Genomic DNA, 19,554 nt, shown 5'->3' with positions numbered 1-19,554 from the left:
TACGAGCCTAGGAGGGAATGGTATGGGGGGATTTGGACGCTAGAGGGGGGAAGACCTTGGAGGGGAAGGGAAGCCCCGGGGGGGTCCTATCAGCAGGTGGTCCACAAACGACCTGCTGTAATTGGCCGCTAGCGGAGGTGATGACACCCCTAGGGGACACCCCTAAGGGACACCCCTAAGGGACAGGGGACATCCCCAACTTCCACTAAGCAAGTAACATGTAATATCAATACTCCCGTAGTGAGGTCCCAGCCAGTGCTCGTTGAAACAACCCCTCCGTCCTGTTCGTCTTCTACTTCTGCTTCTTCTTCTGCTCCGGTTCGTCCTATCTAATAGACTACATAGTTATATGCATTCTTCCTATACCGTACCTGCAGTTAACCAGCTACAATCCTTCCATCAATGTTTCACTTTCGTCTGCGCGGTTGTCGAAAAGGGAATCTGCGTAGGTGCATTACTCTGGAGTCTCCAGTCACTCCCCCCTCCCCCCCTCGCACCGGGTCCGTGGAAGGATTCGAAATGATAGATCGACCAACACCAACAAATCCCCTCGTCATTCTTGATGTGGCGTCGTAGTTTTCAAAAAATAAATATATATATATATATATATATATAGTAAAAATAAAAGCCACCTCACTGAGCGATAACTAATACGGCATAGAGACTGCCAAAACCTCGTAAGTAAACAAAAGCAACGATCATGGTGTCATCTCTCAATTCCCACTCATGCATCCGTGCATCATTGCGCCCTTCTCAATATTCGACGCAGGCTGAACAGTGAGCACTCTAATCTGTGCGCCGCACGCAGCTACCAACGCACGTATTCGTCCGTGATTAATTACCCTTGATAATGACCATCCCCCCATGTCCTATCTTTCCTGTCCCTTAGGCCTTGGCATTGAAGGCGGGCGGGCCACGCCGGTAGATCGATATACCACATGTACTCAATAATAATACTATATTAGGCCTCACGATGTATCCAAGGATAGTATAGATATATACATGAAATTCACAAAATGCACCTAGGAAAACCAAGAGATTTCACTTTGCGTCACATCTAATGCGGAAAACGTAGCTACGAGTCATAGATTGATGGTCGCAACGAGATGGTGCCAACAGGACGTTATCTTCCTGCTGTGCGACATCCCGCCCTGCAGCTAATGATAGCATTATCAGCTGATGCAGGAAATGGAATATCAAATTTCTTTTTCTCTCAACGGGGGCTGAGAGAGGAAGAGAACAAAAGAGTGCGGAATTTTTTTTTTCAATCCCATGGGTAGACAGTAATGCCACGACCGCATACCAGGGTAGGATCGCTACACAGAGAGCACCTCACCTACACACCCGCCAAGAACATCGCACCACAACATTCGTGGTGGGAAGCTACATCTACCCCTGAACGCCACGCGAGTCATCAGATTGGAATATATAGTAATACATGGTAGCATCAGACTTAACTGTCCTCTTGATATGTCCATGAATATATCGCTCTTTACATCCGATCAAGGACCCGGCCGGCTAGGTAGCCGCGTTTGATTATGATAACTGCCTGTGGGAATACCTCGTCGAACTCCACCACATCCGGTCTTCGCCTTCACTTGCACCTTGCACGGCGCGCCAACGGAAACGACGAAACACATTTAATCAAGCAAATAAAGATACACGCAGTTCTTCTGTAGAATGCCGTTGTATATCTCTGTATATGGTATATATTTGGGATGGAGACGTTTGGAACCTCTGGATCCTTGTGCTTGCATATATATCATAATTCTAGTGCACATCACATCCTTCTAAGTTGAGGCAAGCCATCAGGTATCTGTGGCCCGATCTGGTAGTGTCTGGCCCAGGATGAACGTGACCATCTATGCAGTCCCGCCATCATCATTGACAGCCGTCAGTTATAGGTGGCGCAAGGTGTTCCCGATCCTTCGCCCCATTGAAAAACTGTCACGAAATTCACGTCATAGGGTCTTCGTCTCAGACGGTAGGACCCGTGTGCCAAACTTCCACACCTGGTCGAGGCAAAGCTGACTGGCACCGCCGGCGTCAATCTTCTCGTCAAATATGGCCAGGTCAGCATCAGCGCCGGCATCCAGCGTGCCCTTGACGCCCTCCAAGCCTAGCATTGACGCCGGCGTGGCCGTCACCGCGTTGAGGGCCGCCGGGACACTGGCCCTTGACCAGCGGAGGAAATTGTTGACGCATTCGAGAAGGGTGATGGAGCTGTTGTGTGTGCGCGTGTGGCATCGCTGTCAACGGTCTTGTTTCTCCCTGTCGGCCCGATAGGTCCGGGTATAAGGAAAGGGGGGGGAGGGAGGGGGATGGAAGTGGATGGCTCCACCCCCCTCTCGAAGGAAGAAGGGAAGAAGGATGAAGACTGGTAGGTAAACGTGTCGTCGCTCACTCACCTTCCAGCAATCGTCTCTGAATTCTCGAGCCTGAGCGTAGAACCCGTCTTGACAATGTTGCACGTGTTCTCCCCGTTGGTCCAGGGGTAGGCCCCGTCGGGCAGACCGGCCAGGTGCATGGCATCGGTGACGAGGATGAAGCCGTCCGGGTGGGCGTTGTAGGAGATCTTGATGGTAGTGGGATGGAGGTGGATGCCGTCAGCAATGATGCCAAAGTATGGGCGGTTCTTGTCCTCGGCAGTGCCCAGGACGCCAAAGATGCCCGGGTTGCGGTGGTGCAGAGGGCGCATAGCATTAAAGAGGTGCGTGATCATGGTGGCCCCGTTGTTGACGGCGGCCGAGGCGTCCTCGTATGTGGCCTCGGAGTGGCCGATCGAGTAGATGATGCCCCGAGAGGTCAGCTCAGGTATCAGGTCCGTCATCCGGCCGCGCTCCGGGGCAGCCGTGATCATCTTGATAGGGAGTGGCGCAGTGTCCCCCGACTGGGCCTGCATGTTGCTGTTGTCCTTGTTGATGTTGTAGGCACCGTAGCACTCTTCCAGGTCGGAAAACGTGTGCGCGTCACGAAGCACGTCAACACTATGTACGCCATTCTTGGTAGGGCTGAGGAACGGCCCCTCACAGTGAGCTCCCAGAGATTCAGCTCCGTTGTCGGCAATACGGCTTTGGCCCGATGGTCCCAGGTACGGGAGTGCCTTTTTTTTTGTCAGTGGCCCGTTTCTGAGGGGGAAGATATATCGAATCAGCCACCACTTTTTCGGTCGCACACACATACCTTTTGGTACAGCTCAGGCATCTGACTGGTTATTGTGGGGAGATAGGACGTGACACCCGTCTGGATGAGCTGACGGTTGATCTCGTTGACCCTCTTTCCATACTGGGACATGTCATCCATCAGAGTGGAAAAGTTGAAGCCAAAGATGCCGTTGAGCTGACACTCGATCATGCCGGGGGCGACGATGCGGCCACCCAGGTCGATTGTCCTGTCGGGGAGGACGAGTTCATCGTAGAAGGAGGCTTGGCTGTGTATGATCTTGCCCGAGACCGAACTGACCCATAGGTCATCGTTGACCAGCTGGTCACCCCTCAGCAGGCGACAGTTTGTGAATTTTGTGAGACCATTTTTGGCCTGGGCGATCTGGGAGAGTGCGATAGGCATCTCTTCTGACTAGATACGGGGTTTCTGAGGAGGAATAAGAGAGGATCCAGGACGAGTATCGCAGAGATGGGCTCGGTTTCAAGGACTGGATGCCCTAATATGGTGTTTATGTGACTCCACGGCAAAAAGAGATTAATGAGAGGATGACGGGGCCTTAAGGAGAGCAGCCAGACGGCCGACACTAGTATGATTCGATATCGGCGGGATAACTGGATACAACCATGAGTGACATGACGAGGCCGAGCGGAACGCAAGCCAAGTGGTGGCAACCAGTGCCACCTGCTACAAGAACTTACTCGTAATACCATATCGGGAAATACAACAATCATTCGTGCAAGTGTGAGGTGGGAGGGTGCATGGGTTGGTTGTGTTTCAACGACTGTTACCACGCCATGGGAACGAGTGCCCACCATCGTGGGTGGACGTTGCCGATGCTACGACGGCATTATCTTGACCAAGCCAGAGTCAGAGGCTTCATCATTATTTCGAGTATCGGTGGTGCCGGCAATTCCAATCATTGATGGTTCCATGCGCCGTTGGAGAAATGCGGGACGTTCTTTTCTCTCCCCTCCCATGCCACTTGAGTTTGGATCAGCAACTGCAACCTCACCTCTCGACAGAAGCGTTTACTGGTCACTGCCAGCGATGGCCGATTCGCTCTCATGGTGCATATAATGGGTACCATGACACGTTCTGGAGGCGATATGGATAAGGCACGGCGGGGGAGGGGTCCATATCTGATGGGCGGCTCCAGTATGTCATGATGGAACTGGTAGCATGTAACGTTGGACCGCTTGTGGCCACCAACTAATATGATCAATTCCACCGAATTGGATTTGGCACTACGAATACCTGAGAGTATTAATAATACTCCGTGCTTTTCTCTTTCTTTTTTCTTTGACTCCGTTACGTTATTACGGAGACATTCATAAAGGGTTTAGTCTAGCAGCGCAATACGTACCCTTTAGACCCTTGAGTCTTGACCAATGGCCCCACTAGAAGACCCTACGACGCACCTTCCTCTTCTTTTCTCGTCCTTCGCGTCTCGCTTGCTCGTCTACTTCCTTCCTTCCTTCCTTCTTTCCTTCTTTCCTTACTTCGTTCAGTCGCTCACGCCACACTCCTCAGGTCGCTCCTTCCTGCAAACACCCAGTGTCACTGCTGCACTTGCTATAGATTTCAACATTTCACGCCACTCCAGAGAAGACTATCAGATAACCGACATTGAGTGTTTTCATAGCACTAACAGTTGATAATTATTAATACATCATATTATACACGTAATAACGACGAGTGGCTACTAATAGTATTACAACCCTGGGATTCAACCTTGTATGAGCATGTAAAACATTTAATACTGTGATGTTGATATAAAACTAGGAGCGCAATATTTGGAGGGCAACGACAATATTTAATGATCCTTCATAGGAGCCATCATCGTATACTGGAAGGCTACTGCTTCATTCAATCTCAGCCAACCGGTGTCACAGGATGCCGTTGGTCTGATTAACCGACATTTAGCCCATCATACGCCTCGTGTTACCCCAGCTTGATACGGACTCAATTATCATCCACGTTTCTTTCCCAGATAATAACAGACACAGCGCATCCATAAGCCGAGGCTGCTATTGCTCGTGCTCGTGCACACTGTCAGCCCAAGTTCTGTATCAGTTTCGCGGGCGTCTGTTTCCCCTCTTCTCTTCGGCTTCTGTGCTTCCTCCACGCCTCTTACAGCTAAGCAAAGCCAGTACCACGGGCGCACATGGACTGGACTATGCCCCCGTGATATTCTGCTGATGACACCTATCCCCACCTCTGGCTTTCAACATAATGGGTGGAAACAGCCGGAAAACGACTGGTTTGGACGCAATATGGCAGGATACGGAATGGTATGTCCCGACTCATCGTCAACCCTTCATCCCACGGCAGTTATTTCGTCTCTGCCCCATCTCTCCATCTTTTCCCGCGCCTCTGGCGCGGCCAAGTTAATGCAGCTTCCCACCTCTTTCTGGACGACCAACGCAAAAACTACCATGATGAACCCTTCACCTGCAAACAGTTGAACATCGTGTTTTCGTCGAGGCTCATACTAGCTAGAGTGATGCTGACCATCTTCTCACCATATGCAGGGCTATTGGTCAATGTCTGATTATGGGCTGGGATGGCACTGAGGTGACGCCCCAAATCAGGAGTCTAATTGAGGATCATCATCTCGGGTCCATTATACTCACAGCCAAGAATCTCAAATGTATGTTTCCATGCGCCTGTAATTGGTCTTGTTCTCACGGAGACGCGTCATGTTTCCCATTCAACTTACGTCTTCTCGGCCATGGGTTCTCTCACTGACCATCAACTCCAGCTGCCCAACAGACAGCGCGGCTTGTACGGGAACTCCAAACTATCGCCCAGCAAGCAGGTCATCCGCACCCTCTACTTATCGCTCTTGACCAGGAGAATGGTGGCGTCAACAGCCTCTTTGACGAAGACTACGTCTGCCAGTTCCCCAGTGCCATGGGCGTGGCCGCCACCGGCCAACCTGACATAGCCTACGAGATCACCAAGGCTACGGCCACTGAAATCTCAGCGTGCGGTGTCAACCTGATGCTGGGCCCCGTCCTAGATGTTTTAAACAATGCACGCTATCAGCCCCTCGGCGTTAGAGCTACTGGAGATGACCCTCAAGAGGTCTCCCAATATTGCCTTGCTGCGCTAAAGGGTATCCGGGACGCCGGCATGGCTTCATGCGGCAAGCACTTTCCATCTTATGGCAACCTAGACTTCCTTGGATCCAATCTCGATGTACCAATCATCACACAAACTCTAGAGGAGCTGAGCCTCAGCGCCCTCGTCCCATTCCGAAACGCAATTGCCTCTGGCAAGCTGGATGCCATGTTTGTCGGTGGCTGCGGCATCTCCAACCCTTCGATGAACGTGGGACATGCCTGTCTTTCAGACCAGGTCGTGGACGATTTGCTGCGTAATGAGCTTGGCTTTAACGGTGTTGCCATCTCCGAGTGCCTGGAGATGGAGGCCCTGAGTCACGAGCTCGGTGTCCAGAATGGGGTCGTCATGGCCATGGAGGCGGGGTGCGATCTGCTTCTCCTCTGCCGTGCGTACGATATTCAGCTCGAGGCCATCAAGGGGCTCAAGCTCGGTGTTGAGAACGGCATCATAACCAAGAACAGGCTGCTCACCTCGGTCAAGCGCGTGCTCAAGATCAAATCTACCTGCACCTCCTGGTCAAAGGCTCTTCAGCCTCCTGGCACCTCTCTACTCTCTCAGCTCCATCCGTCTCATCTTGCACTTTCTCGCAAGGTTTATGACGGTTCCATCACCGTCATACGTGATAAAGAGAAGCTTCTTCCACTGTCGTCGACTATGCATCCGTCGGAAGAGCTTCTACTTCTCACTCCTCTCGTGAAGCCCCTACCGGCTTCCAGCTTGAAGAAGAGTTTGGTAGACTCAAGAGTAGACAGACGAGAAGACGCCGTGACGGCTCATGATCACTGGCTCCACAGCAGTCGTAAAAATGGGCCCAACATGAGTGGCGAAGGTGTATTTCGAGAGTTTGGGAAGGGGCTGGCTCGATCGCGCAACGGGAAGTTGCTCCATACCAGCTACACTGCTAACGGAGTACGGCCAGGTAAGCGCATGATGCATTTGACCACATGCAAATATTCCCCGGACACTTGCTTACGGGAAAAAAAGTTCACGAAAACCTCATCAATAGGGCGTCCTGCATCATTATTGTGACTGCCGACGCCAATCGCAATCTGTACCAGGCAGGCTTTACGAAGCACGTAGGCATGATATGCTCCATGCTTAGGAGCCGCGGCCAGAAGAAACAGATTATCGTGGTTGCCGTGAGCTCACCCTACGATTTCGCCATGGACAAGTCCATCGGCACCTACATCTGCACATTTGACTTCACCGAGACGGCCATGCACGCTCTAGTACGTGCACTCATGGGAGAGTTTACGCCGACCGGCAGCCTTCCCGGGACGCTCCGAAAGAGCAAAAAGACTCTCAAGGCCAGGCAGCACTGGCTTGTGGAGGAGTATGATCGTGAACGTGACAGTTCTGGACTGGATGACCTCCTGCGCGCCGTCCACCGTGCCAGTAACCCTGACCTATCATTCTTAGAGACGACGAGAGCGTCTACCTTTGGTCTCCTGAGCTCCAGCGTCGGGGAGGCACATTTCGTAGTCCGCAACAGCAGCACACACGCATTATATGGATTCGTCGCAACTTATTACACGTCGGGCACGGGGGCCATCGGGGCGCTGTTCGTCGATCCATCGAAGCGCAACGTCTCTATTGGCCGTTCGCTCCTCCGGCGGGCAATCAAGGGTCTGAAGCAGCAGAAGGGTATCAACAAGATTCAGGTGGGTATGTGTTTCCCCGGAGTCTTCCTGGGCGTCCCCAACGACGTGGCCGTGAGTCCACTGAAGGAGTGGTTCGGCAACAGTGGTTTCGACATACAATCCCCTCGGCGCGTCATCAACATGATGATCCCCGACTTGGCAGGCTGGGCCCCGCCTGAGGGCCTCCTGCAGAGTATTCAACGGGCCAACATCAGCTTTGACCTCATCCATGGGCTCGACAATGCTGAGAACGTACTCTCCCACGTGCGCACCAATTCCAATCCCGAGGTGCTCGAACTGTACAAGGCTTCCCTCGCTGAGACAAAAGCTTGCGGAATCGTGCGCGCAAAAGACCCGTCTGGCAACCTGCTGGGTACCATCATCATCTGCAGGCAGAATGGTCCACTGTTGGCTCACATCCCCCCGCTCATCTCGGGAAGTCACGATGTCGGTGTCGGTGGTATTCTCGCGCCGATTATCTTGCCTGGCCCGATGTCTATATTGGCTCTACAGGGATTGGCACTCATGGGTGTACGCCAAAACAAGAGCCACAAGGCTAGCAAGACCGTTCTTAGCTGGGTATGTTTCATTTCGAATGGGAACGGCCGCCGTCGGTTTTTTTTTTTTTTTTTTCATTTTGCTAAGCTTGACCTCGTTATAGGCTATTGATGAAACATATGAGCCTCTTCTTGCCATGGGCTTCGAAATTCTGCAAGCCTTTGAGGAAATTTCCAACTCGCCCGACAATGTTGGTTTTAGACCCCCTTTGTAAGCAGGAAATCTGATGCTAACTGAGCTGTGATAGTTTGCCGACTTTTAAAATGGAAAATACTTCTTTCCAAATACTTTACGGAGAATGCATGGCCTAATATTGAATCCATTCATTTTATTTTTCTTCAGGTATCTTTAGATTATCTCCCCATATTGGAGTTGTGAGGCTGCGGCTGGCGGGGGTGGTTTCAGGGGTGATCGCTGCCATCCTTGCTTTTGCTGAGCTTGCTTTGTTCAGGCAATCTTGATGTATAATGAAACAGTATACAATAGCGTTGAAGACAACTTTACATCAAAAATTTCGTTGGTCTCTTTTTCAAGTAGGAATTGAGTTTGGGTTGATACGGACGGAGTAGCGCAAGGCGTTGAGGTCGGCGTCGTTTGTAGACTCCGTAAATTGAAGCGGCGCCGGAAAAAGTGGTGTTCCGCACTGAGATAGCTGATTGGACCGACAGTCAGCAGGGTGCTGTCATCGGCGTCTTGACTGTCGCTTTGCGGGCGGGTAGCTTTTTTTGTAGAGTGGAAAGTACCCACGTACCTTCTCCAATACTGCCGCTCGCGTTTCCCGAGGAAGCCCTCTCTTTCTCTACTAGTTTTCGATTTGCTTGCTTTGGTAGGGCTCCCTTTTTCCACATGACCTCTGGGTAACTAACTGCTCTACATCTTGTTACCTTTGCGGACATAATCTGCCCCCCTGGGCCAGAATATATACACTATTATCTCTCTTTCACTCGTCGCTGGCAGCATATCCATCTTTTGCGACATCCTTTCCCCGGCGTCGGCTCTTGCGACGAGACGAGGCAAGAGAGCCCGCCTTCGACAGACAATCTCTTCCCTCGCTGTTCGCGACCACGCCCATGATGACCTCCCAACAGGTTCTCTTTGCCGAGACTATAGCTGGCATGAAAAAGGCCTTCAAGCGAAAAGCCTACGGTGCGCCATCCTGTTTTTCCCTTTTCTCTCTACCCCGGCGTTCGCGTTCACTAACCACGATTTGGGGGGAGACGCAGACTCCGACTCAGACTCCGAAATCGAAAGCTACGGCAACCGAGGGCACAAACTCCAGAGGCGGGCTCGCTTCGCACACAGAGGCCAGCTCATCCCTACTGAAGGCCCCAGTGCTTACAAGGAGGTATGTCTTCAATCCCGTGCGCGTCCTGCCGCCCTCTCTCTAACCGCCCGGCGCTGCAGGAAGTCGATTACGCTGGCGTTCGACGATCCATCATCCACCGGAACCCCCCCCTGGTCGACTGGGAAGGGTACGAAGTCGACAGCGACGATGACGACGACCGTATCGAAGAAGCCATGGCTTCGGCCGCGGAGTTGGATCCCTATGCCAACATCCGTCTAGAGAGTGAGTTTTCGGCCACCATACGAGTCTCCACCTCCCTCCGAAAAGAGTGCAGAACGCTGACGCAGTGTCGTCGACAGATGTGCTCGCACCATTGACCGCGTCAACCGACTTGCCAAACCACCCGACCCTCTCCCAGCCCTTTACCTCGCAGAGTCTGACCAACCTGGTCCAGCACAGCAGCGCCATGATGCGCAGAGAAAACGCATCTCTCTGGAAGGTCCGCCACCTCTGGACGGCGCTATGCGGCGACCACATCTGGATCCCCTGCGAGGCCATGCTAGCCCCCAATGACGTCGAGCTGTATACGGACGACCATGTGGCCCGACACCTTCTCAGCCTGTCCAAGGGCACCACAACTGTGGGCGAAGACGGACGCAAACAAGGCGATGCTCAGGAAGAAACTAACGGCGACGAGGACGTTTCGATGAGCGATCCGGTGGACGAGAACAATAACAGAAACGCCGGGCCCAGGGCACCGGGTGCTAGACGGCATGGTGACGAGAAACCAAAAGAAGAAGGGGACGATGGCGGTGCGCATGGCCTGGCCAACGGACACGCTGCCGCAAACGAACCCGCGGATGCCAACCGTGCTCCCGCGTCAATGGTATCAGAAGGCACCGAGAAGGCGTTTGTCCATCCCATGTTCCTGCCACCTGCGGGATCCAAGGCGGACCGCAACCTTGGGGTGCCGGAGAACGAGGCCGAGGACGTGCGCAGGCTGCTCTCATTCTTCGTCCAAAAGCAGGAGGAGGTATGCCGCGGTGCGCACCGTCTTTATGAAGGCCTGACCAAGGCGCAGCGCCTGCGCCGGAACGTACTCCACTGGTCCAAGGCAGAGGCGCATTCGGGCGAGAACAGGGACATGTCTGATGGAGAAGACTGGTACGACAAGGAGGAATGGGGCTTGACGGAAGACCTCAAGAAGGGGCAGGACGACGAGGAGGAGGATACGACAACGACTTCCAAAAAGACAAGGACACGACGGTGATTGGGAGTTGCCAGCGCCTCTTTCTTCCCTCCTCCCCTCATCCTTGTGCTGATATCTTTTGCGTGGAGACGTCCACCCCCACTCGAGATCATCCTTCCCCTTCTCTAGTCTCGGGTTTTCTTCTTTTTTTTTTAACGAATATAACGACATTCCCCCCCTCGAAGCTTCAATTGGGTATACATCGTGCTTTTTCCCTTCCTGTATATATGGTCTAGGAGCCTTTTTTTTTCGTTATTTTGCATTTCCACTTTTTGGGAGGTATGACAGATATCAGCCCGTTGCACGGAGCTACCAACAGTCGACGATGGAGTATTGATGTGGGTGTTTGGACATGCATAATACACACACACACCTTGGACCTCTGATTCATTATACAGAGCGAAGTACTGGAAGTACTAGTCATCTCGAGTATCAATTGAACGCGAATGAATTAGAGAAGCATGATGAGCATGCACACCTAAACATGCGTCACAACGCGCGATTTCCCCCTCCCCAGCCAGATGACGGCTGACCAGTGTGCGGGCAGCAACGGGCGGCGGATGGGTGTCCCCGCTTCTTCCCTCGTCCCGGAACATCGTTTCTTGACGTTGCCGAGAGGCCAGCTGTTGCTGCTCCGTCTGCAAGCTCCAACTCTCCCCTCCCCCTCTACTGTCCAAGCCCTCTTATTTCATCCGATGCCCTTTCATTTCTCTCTTCCTTTCCCTCTCTTTCCTTTTTGATCCTCAGCACTACCCCTCAACACAACAACGACAGGAACTACGGCACAGCACTACACAACCGTCTTCTACTTTTTCTGTGCCACTGTTACTTGTCGTTTTAAGTAGCCTCTGCCAAGCTCTGACATCATGGCCGGCTTGATCAGTGACCTGGTCAACTATGTTGACCTGAGCAAGACCAGTCTGCTGGGTAAGTTTTTGGCGCTCAATCACCCCTGGATGGAGATGGATTGAGAATTCGGCGTGCTAGCTAAGAAACATCCCTGACGTATAGTGTCGGCATGCTCTATCGCTTTCAACCCTACGTTTTGGAAGTAAGTTTCCTTTCCTTTAGTTCTGGGCTATCGATGTACGTGTGTTCGTGGACTTGTCTAACGTTTCTCTGTCGCCAGCATCGTTGCCCGTCAAGGTTCGTCCTATACCCTCCCTTATGTGAACCCTTGTGCGTGAACATTTGTGCTTGACTGTAGAGCGGGAAAGAGACGAAGAAGAAGAAGGAGGCCCGGAGAATGATGGTGATGGGGATGATTATGGGAAACTGATCGAAGAAAAGAATATCACAACAAGGTCCTGACCAGACTATTCGGTGGCCGATCCGAGACGGCGTGCTACGGCTTGGCTGTCACCATCTTCTCCCTTGGCATGGTGCGCGACTGGCTGTACAAGAGTGCGATTCAGGAGCAGCCGACCCACCCTCTCCTTCTGTCAGTTTACTCCCAGGCGCTAGCCTACACTCTCCTTGCATGCGGCAACACGCTCGTCGTCTCTTCCACGTGGAGGCTGGGCATCACGGGGACCTTCCTGGGCGACTACTTTGGCATCCTGCTCGACGAGATGGTGACGGGATTCCCCTTCAACGTCGTCAGCGCGCCCATGTACTGGGGGTCCACCATGAGCTTCCTGGGCACCGCGCTTCTGCTTGCCAAGCCTGCGGGCATTCTCCTAACGGGATGGGTGCTGGTCGTCTACCTCGCTGCTCTACGGTTCGAGGATCCCTTCACCGCCGAGATTTACGCCAAGCGTGAGCGTGAGAGGACCTCGGGCAAGAAACAGGAATAGGGGGAGGAGAGCTCTCTCGTCTGATGTGTCAGGGATGTCATGCCATGCTCTGTTTCGCTCTGATGCCGCCTACCATCCTGAGGCAATCCCATTGTTGACGTACCCATCATCTCACGCACATCGTGAAGAGAACCAAGCATGCGGGGGTGGGGCGGCAAGACGATGACAGCGTCTTCTCCCCCACATGGCCCGTGTGTCGTCGTGTGTGCTACAACCTACGAGTACACGTATCATTTGTTCAACCAAGCGAAGACGGCAGAACAGGATGTGTCGTCTCGTCCGTGATTTCCGACCTCTGTTCATATCATGTCTGTGTTTTCATGTTATCGTGGAGAAAAGGAGGAGGGGGGCCATTTCAACAGGCGCGAAGGGAGTTTTTGACCATTGCTTCGAGTGAATGAATATTCAAGCTAAAAGTGATATATTTTTCTTTTCCTTTTTTCTGGTTACTTGTATCAGAGACCAAGAAGTTCTCATATCAGAAGCCCCGTACGTTTTCATAGAGGCCTGTGTCTAATTCTGCTTTCATTGTAAGCATCCCAATAAAGATGGGTATGAACACACGAAGCCGCCGGTCCGCACGGACAGCCATTGGGAACGATTGCATGCGCAATGGCACACGTCCATCATTCGCAAGCCAAGCCTGTACGTTCCCCAATTGCCTAGAGTTTCATGGTTGTACCATCACAATAATAAATGTGCCTAGGATGAATGCATGATACTGTGAAGACCCTGCTTCTGGTAACGAGGGCTGAGCCATCCACGTCAGGCTCCACCAGACCAGATCAGTACTTTGCGACACGCGCCCCGCCAAACGTCATGCCCCTCTTTCCCCTTCGGCCCTGTTCATCACCACCACAACCACCACCACCACATCGGCGTCTGACAGCATTGCAGTTGGGAGGAAAAGCGCATCATAGCTTTTTTTTTCCTTGCCTAGAGAAGCTGCGTGATTTCCTCCCTTTCTCCATCTCGGTCTCGTACGCGACACCCCAGCCCTCGAGTTCTCAGCTTCGAGACTCTTCCTTCCTTGCGGCTTTGCGCGCGTGTGGGCGGGGTCTGTCCAGGTCTAATCTACTCATACGATTGCGCCTTCAACACAACGACAATACCTCAAGGATAGAGAGAGGTTCTTATAGAGAAAATAAAGAAGGATTCTTTCTTGTTTTGTTTCGAATCCTTTCTCTATATACAGCATCGCCGCCATGTTTCAAAGTGTAAGTCGTGTCTCCCGTACGCTCGACTGATGGGGAAGAAAACATCTCTCTCTGACCACCCCCCCCCCCCCCAACAGAAGAAGCCATACTCGGCCGTTACGGTCAGGATCGAGAACCTCACGGGCGAGAGATACGAGGAAGATGACATGAGCGGCATCCCCGAACTGGTGGAGGCGATTCAGCTCCAGGCCACGGGGCCTGGGGAGGCGGCGCGCGCAATCCGGAAGAAGCTCAAATACGGCAGCGTGCACCGGCAGATCCGCGCGCTCGTCATCCTCGACGGGCTTATCCAGAATGCGGGGCCGAAATTCCACAGGGCGTTTGCCGACGAGCCGCTGCTCGAGCGCCTCCGCGTGTGCGGGACGTCAAACCTCTCGGACCCGGACGTCAGGAATAAGTGTAGGGAGCTTTTCCGGCAGTGGTCGCAGTATGCCAATACGCCGGGCCTGCAGCAGATTGCCAAGTTGCACAAGGTGAGTGGTTTTTTCTTCCGTTCTTATCTGAGAGATGGAGTACGTCTTAACACACCTCTGCAGGAGCTACCCAAGAGGAAAGCTGCAGTGACCCAGGAGAGATCCAAGGTTATTCGGGAGACGGAGGAGAACCCGTTTGGCGATGATGAGGAGGAGGAGGCCCGGATGGCGGCCGAGCAGAGAGCTGCTGCTGCTGCTGCTGCTGCTGCCGGCGGGTCCAGCTCTTCGACTGCGTCGGCACCGACAGCGAAGCAGACGCATCAGCACTCCAAGTCGAGCTCATTCTTCGGTTCGTCCAAGGATAAGAAGAACAAGAGCAGATCCAAGAGGAAGCCGTTCAACCTCGAGGCCGAGAAACCACAGATGAAGTCGGTCATTGCCGACTCGGCCATCTCATCAACAAACCTGATGAACTCTCTCCAGACTATCAACAGGGAGACGGAGCGCATCTCTGATAACGCCAAGGCAGTGGAGCAGTTTGAGACTTGCAAGCAGTTGCGACGAAGAGCTCTACGTTACGTACGTTTCTTTCTTTCCAAACATTGACGACATGCACACACACGAGGGTTGGCAGTACTGACGGACATTATATATATATATATAGATACACAACGTCGAGGACGAGCAGTTCCTCGGAAGTCTGCTCAACGCTAACGATATGCTCGTCCACGCTCTCATGTCATACGAGCAGATGGATCGGTCTATTGACGCCGACAGCGACTCTGACGATGAGCTTGCCGAACAGGCCCATCTATACCGAAGTAGGTGTGCCCTGTGAGAGGTATAGGGTGGACTGTATCTGGCTAACCTTTTTTTTTTTCTAAAAAAAAAAAGTGATGGAAAACAAGGGCAAGGAATCCGACGACGGAGCCCAGCCCGCGGACCTGGGTGGTCTCAACCTGGACTCGAGCCGAAGCGCTGCCCCTCCTCGACCGGATGCGTCGTCGAAGCCGGCTCCTCCCAGACCGCCCAGACCGGCACCGGCTTCGACCTCTGCCCTAGAGTCCGAGTCGGAGGAGGACGACGACGATCCGTTCGGAGACAAGAATATTGCGGAGACGCCGGCGTTCGAGAAGGAGCCTAGGTGGTGAGAGTGCATGGGTATGAAGGGTAAGGGGTGCAGGGATGGGGGGTGCACGCCGAAGACTCGAGTATAGTAATGCTCTGTCACGTTGAAGGTGGTAGGGCGTTTTACTGCTGTCTTCCTCATCTTGTCATCTGTCTTTCTTTCATCGTTGCTAGGCTTTTGTCTGAGCCACATTACGATTTCATAGGTTATTGTGGTTCCTGCTTAGCATTCCATCTACTATGATTACCTACCGAGAGTGTTGAAGAAGACTATTACGTTGACAGCATGAGAATGTACGTCATGGTGGTTTATGCGTTTATATGAGGGCTGGTAGTGGTGGCAGTGGTTGGTGTTACGTGTAGCCTCTGGCTGAGTGGTGGGCTGGGTTTCTATACTTGGGACTCTCGTATAGTCTTGGACAGAGTCGGTCTATACTTGGAACAGGTTCGTATGCGGGAGGTTGGCTGTGGTATCAGGAATCATGAGCGGTTGAGCCATTGCAGATATTGGGACTCGGTTGATATAATACGTCGGGTAATATTGAGAAGCTTTTATGGTGTGGGACGTCTATCCTGCTATCAGTGGCAGTGGCAGTGGTGATGGCTCATCATGTACAGGCAAAAGAACTGCGAGGTCTACTAACTAGTCTCGAGAGAGGCTTGACTCTCGGTAATGATAGTAGTATCTACCCAGGTTGGAAAAAAAAAAGAGAAGATCGGCATTGTAATTGTCTCACATCTAGATCAAGGAGTGGATAGATGAAACGTCGAAACTGGGTAAGGCGGTCGTATAGGGTAACGAGAGGTTGTCCCGATACTGGTGGTGGTAATCTGTACACGTACTATCGTACAATGAATGCGAAGCATGATATACAGATTACTCTTGTAGTATCTGGGAAAACGTTGGAAGGGAGAAGGGGGGGAAAAAAAGGTAGGATGAAAGGGAGAGGAAAAGAAGAGGTAAGATGGAGGAGAGGGAAAAAAAAAAAGAAAAGAGGACATATGGAAAAGAGGGAAGAAAAGGGAAAAGAGGGAGAGAAGGAGAGAAGGAAAAAGGAGCCCGACTATAAGAAACCGACCAAGCAAAGATGCCGTTGTATTAGATGTAGTGGAAGCGGCGCAGGGCTTGCAGGCTGCAGCGAACCCTAGTAGATACTCCGGCCTGTGTTTGACGCCCAGGTTTGCGCAGATGCAAGCGCGGGCGGAAGGTAGCGGTCAATGCGGCGGTATCGGTATTATTACCACAGCACTACCTGAACTGCTTGATAGTACGGATACAACAGACCTCTTCTATCAGCAGTGGCATCTTTCCGATCTACCATACACTCGGGCTCATGGGGTAGGGCACGAGAGAGTACGGGGCGGTATCATTTGACAGTTGTATTCACCCCCCGATGAAACATGGGTAGTATTAATACATGTGCTAGTAGCGGGGGGGGGGATAAAAAAAATAATTAAAAATAAGAATAGAAAAAGAGTGGACAGAAGAAAAACCCGAGAGCGAGGAATAGTTTAATACTGGTACTTGCATCATCTGTACAGATTAAGAGGAAAACAGGTATTACAATGGAATATGCAAAAAAAAAAAAAAAGTGGCATGTCGCAATGTTGCCAGACCGGACATTGAGAGAGTTGAGTCCCCACCCCCCACCTGTGAAATAAATACTCTGTAGAAGGTACGAGTAGAAGAAGGCTTCTGCTCATTTGAACTCGGTGATGCCGATGACGGAATTTGGCGGGTGGGAGGCGGATTTGATGCAGGAATAGATGCAGGAATATTCCAACTCTCATTTAATTTGCCGTTGCTCGCGCTCTAGCTGTCAGCTTGTACTCAAGACTTGAGAGATTGAGAGAGTGTTTTGACCATCTACTTCTGTACGGCAATAGAGAGAGTCTGAATGAACAAGATACGCTTGACTCTATTCGACTGTCAATAGCCACCGGGCCGCGGGGCGGGGTGATTTGTGTTTTTTATGCCTGCTCACCCTTGGGGACTTGGTCCGTCCCCCCCCCCCCCCCCCCCCCTTTCTCCCCTGCGCCGAGTAGAGGCTGTGGTTTCTACTGCAAGAGTAGGTGCATCATAATACAATGTAGCCGATAATACTGTGCGGACTGTATCCGTGTACCTGCACTACACGCGACCCCCCCTCGGTTCTCATCGGATTTTGATTGATGTGAGGAGTACATGTGTTATGTATTGTGTGTCGTGCACTCGAGTAATGAGTGCTATGGACTGCCGAAGATTGCCCGCCCGGTTTCTCTTCTTGTTGGGATCTGCGCATGACGTATCTCGGGATAGACAGAAAGAAACCAAGGAGCCGGTGTCGGTTGTAAGATGAGAATTATCTTCACAACAGAATGGAGGAGAGAAATAATAGAGAAAACAAACGGACGATGTGGATAGGGAGGATATCAAGCATTTTTCAGTTTTTATAAGAGAACAATCCAAGGACGTGGAGTTGATTGATGCCATGGCTTGCATCCTGATGAGGGCTAGTGATTAGATGTGGTGATATCCCTTGAATGATAGTGTACGGGAGCGTGTTGTGTGAGGGGTGAGGGTAGTATCAATGTCCGGCTCTCATATTATGATTATGATTATTGTTATTATGATTATGACTGCTACTACGCGTAGTCGTACTACATCAAGGTCGAGTCCGGAGTTCGCCTTAGATCGTAGAGAGCCACTAGGCTAGACATGAGATACCCATCCTCCCCTTCTGCATAGAGGCGAGTGTTACGGAGACGAGCAGATGAATGGTTCACGATAGTCACGATAAGTACTATCGGAAACCACTGCCCGCTCAGATGGGGCAATCCGGTGATAAGGCTGGCGCGCCTACATACTCGTACATGTGCCTGTAGTTGGCCGGTGCACGCCGCGCCGCACCGGGGGGAGGGGGGGGTTGGGGTTGGGGTTATGACGACTCCCACTCTATGTGTGCTAGGGTTGCTTTCCCTCTCCCTCTACTCGTACGATTGATTGCTCGTACTGGGCTGATGGGATGGGGGAGATGCCAGCACGTAACGACTTGCGGCTCTAGCGCTGGGATGCCGCCCAGGATGGGATACTGGGATGATGGGATGATGAGATGATGGGGATACGCTAGCAGTTAGTCTGACCGACCCTCTCGTGTCAATAAGCAATCAGGGTACGCCGCATCTACCCACAGACCTGGTAAAAAGAGTCCCGTCACACAAAGTCATGGGCAGCAGTTTGAGAGACGATCATGGAGTAGTAGTAGTATCATTCTATCTCGTCGCAGGGCCTAGGCAAAGAAAGAAGAAAGATTTGGAACTATGCATGAGTAGTCTGTACTTACAAGAATAACAGCAACAGCAACAGCAACAACAACAACAACAACAACAACCCCACTTTTTCCCCTCCCATCAGGTAACAGACCCTCCCACCATCGGCTGTCGTCAGAGAGAGAGAGAGAGAGAGAGAGAGAGAAGAAGAAGAAGAAAAGAGGGGAAGAGAGTGAGACAGAGAGAGAGCCGCCATTAATGCGCGGCGAATCATCTACGGAAAAAAAAAAAACCAGTATTCATCCAACAGTATTACTCGGTGTTGCACAACAGTTACGGTCGCCGAAGCCTTCTCGAAGGTTGGAAGAACAATATAATCATGTTCTGTTGGGTCTTTGATGTGGCACACCTCGCGAGGCAGGCAGGCCAGAGAGGCTGTCAATATTCGAGAGTGATGAGCCCTGAACAAGGAGGACTCAGCCCGGACAAGGAAGGGGAAAGGGGGGGATGATCCATGATATCCAGGATTCATCCCCCCATGACCCATGGACATGACCCCTTGATCCCTGCCATTCCAGAAGGTTTCTATACGTTTACCCGGCGTGGGCTAGCGACGCCCCATCCATGTGAGAGTCGTGCATGATATAATAAGATGTGGCTTCTGGTCCACACTGTGTGTCTCTGATTCTCTCTCTCCTCCTCCATCTGTACCTCCCCCCCCCCACCCC

General features: G+C 52.0%; 5 protein-coding genes across 5 annotated transcripts; 4 read left to right on the top strand and 1 right to left on the bottom strand.

Moving 5' to 3' along the window:
* Positions 1-1,961: 1,961 nt before the first annotated feature.
* GMORB2_0839 (N-acetylglucosamine-6-phosphate deacetylase) lies at positions 1,962-3,567 on the bottom strand (the record flags this gene model as incomplete). Its single annotated transcript, XM_035462823.1, has 3 exons — positions 1,962-2,223; positions 2,409-3,103; positions 3,184-3,567. 3 exons carry the CDS (start codon positions 3,565-3,567, stop codon positions 1,962-1,964), a joined length of 1,341 nt encoding a protein of 446 aa, XP_035324247.1.
* A 1,830-nt stretch (positions 3,568-5,397) lies between these two features.
* On the top strand, positions 5,398-8,703 carry GMORB2_0838 (beta-N-acetylhexosaminidase; the record flags this gene model as incomplete). The annotated part of the gene is made up of 5 exons (XM_035462822.1): positions 5,398-5,456; positions 5,697-5,815; positions 5,927-7,210; positions 7,276-8,510; positions 8,593-8,703. The coding sequence occupies 5 exons, from the start codon at positions 5,398-5,400 to the stop codon at positions 8,701-8,703; spliced, it is 2,808 nt and encodes a 935-aa protein (XP_035324246.1).
* Positions 8,704-9,562: 859 nt separating this feature from the next.
* GMORB2_0837 (RXT2-like, N-terminal) lies at positions 9,563-11,044 on the top strand (the record flags this gene model as incomplete). Its single annotated transcript, XM_035462821.1, has 4 exons — positions 9,563-9,635; positions 9,713-9,834; positions 9,894-10,056; positions 10,122-11,044. The coding sequence occupies 4 exons, from the start codon at positions 9,563-9,565 to the stop codon at positions 11,042-11,044; spliced, it is 1,281 nt and encodes a 426-aa protein (XP_035324245.1).
* An 845-nt stretch (positions 11,045-11,889) lies between these two features.
* Positions 11,890-12,819, top strand: GMORB2_0836 (phosphatidylethanolamine/phosphatidyl-N-methylethanolamine N-methyltransferase; the record flags this gene model as incomplete). Its single annotated transcript, XM_035462820.1, has 3 exons — positions 11,890-11,950; positions 12,035-12,074; positions 12,339-12,819. 3 exons carry the CDS (start codon positions 11,890-11,892, stop codon positions 12,817-12,819), a joined length of 582 nt encoding a protein of 193 aa, XP_035324244.1.
* A 1,205-nt stretch (positions 12,820-14,024) lies between these two features.
* GMORB2_0835 (LAS seventeen-binding protein 5) lies at positions 14,025-15,594 on the top strand (the record flags this gene model as incomplete). The annotated part of the gene is made up of 5 exons (XM_035462819.1): positions 14,025-14,036; positions 14,114-14,509; positions 14,573-15,028; positions 15,114-15,270; positions 15,344-15,594. Coding segments are annotated over 5 exons (1,272 nt in total), but the record flags the coding sequence as incomplete, so codon positions are not given.
* Between the last annotated feature and the right edge of the window lie 3,960 nt (positions 15,595-19,554).

Source organism: Geosmithia morbida (assembly GCF_012550715.1).
Source record: "Geosmithia morbida isolate 1262 chromosome Unknown scaffold_1, whole genome shotgun sequence".
In the NCBI taxonomy this organism is placed as follows: Eukaryota; Fungi; Ascomycota; class Sordariomycetes; order Hypocreales; family Bionectriaceae; genus Geosmithia; species Geosmithia morbida.
This window is presented reverse-complemented; position numbering and strand designations above follow the sequence as displayed.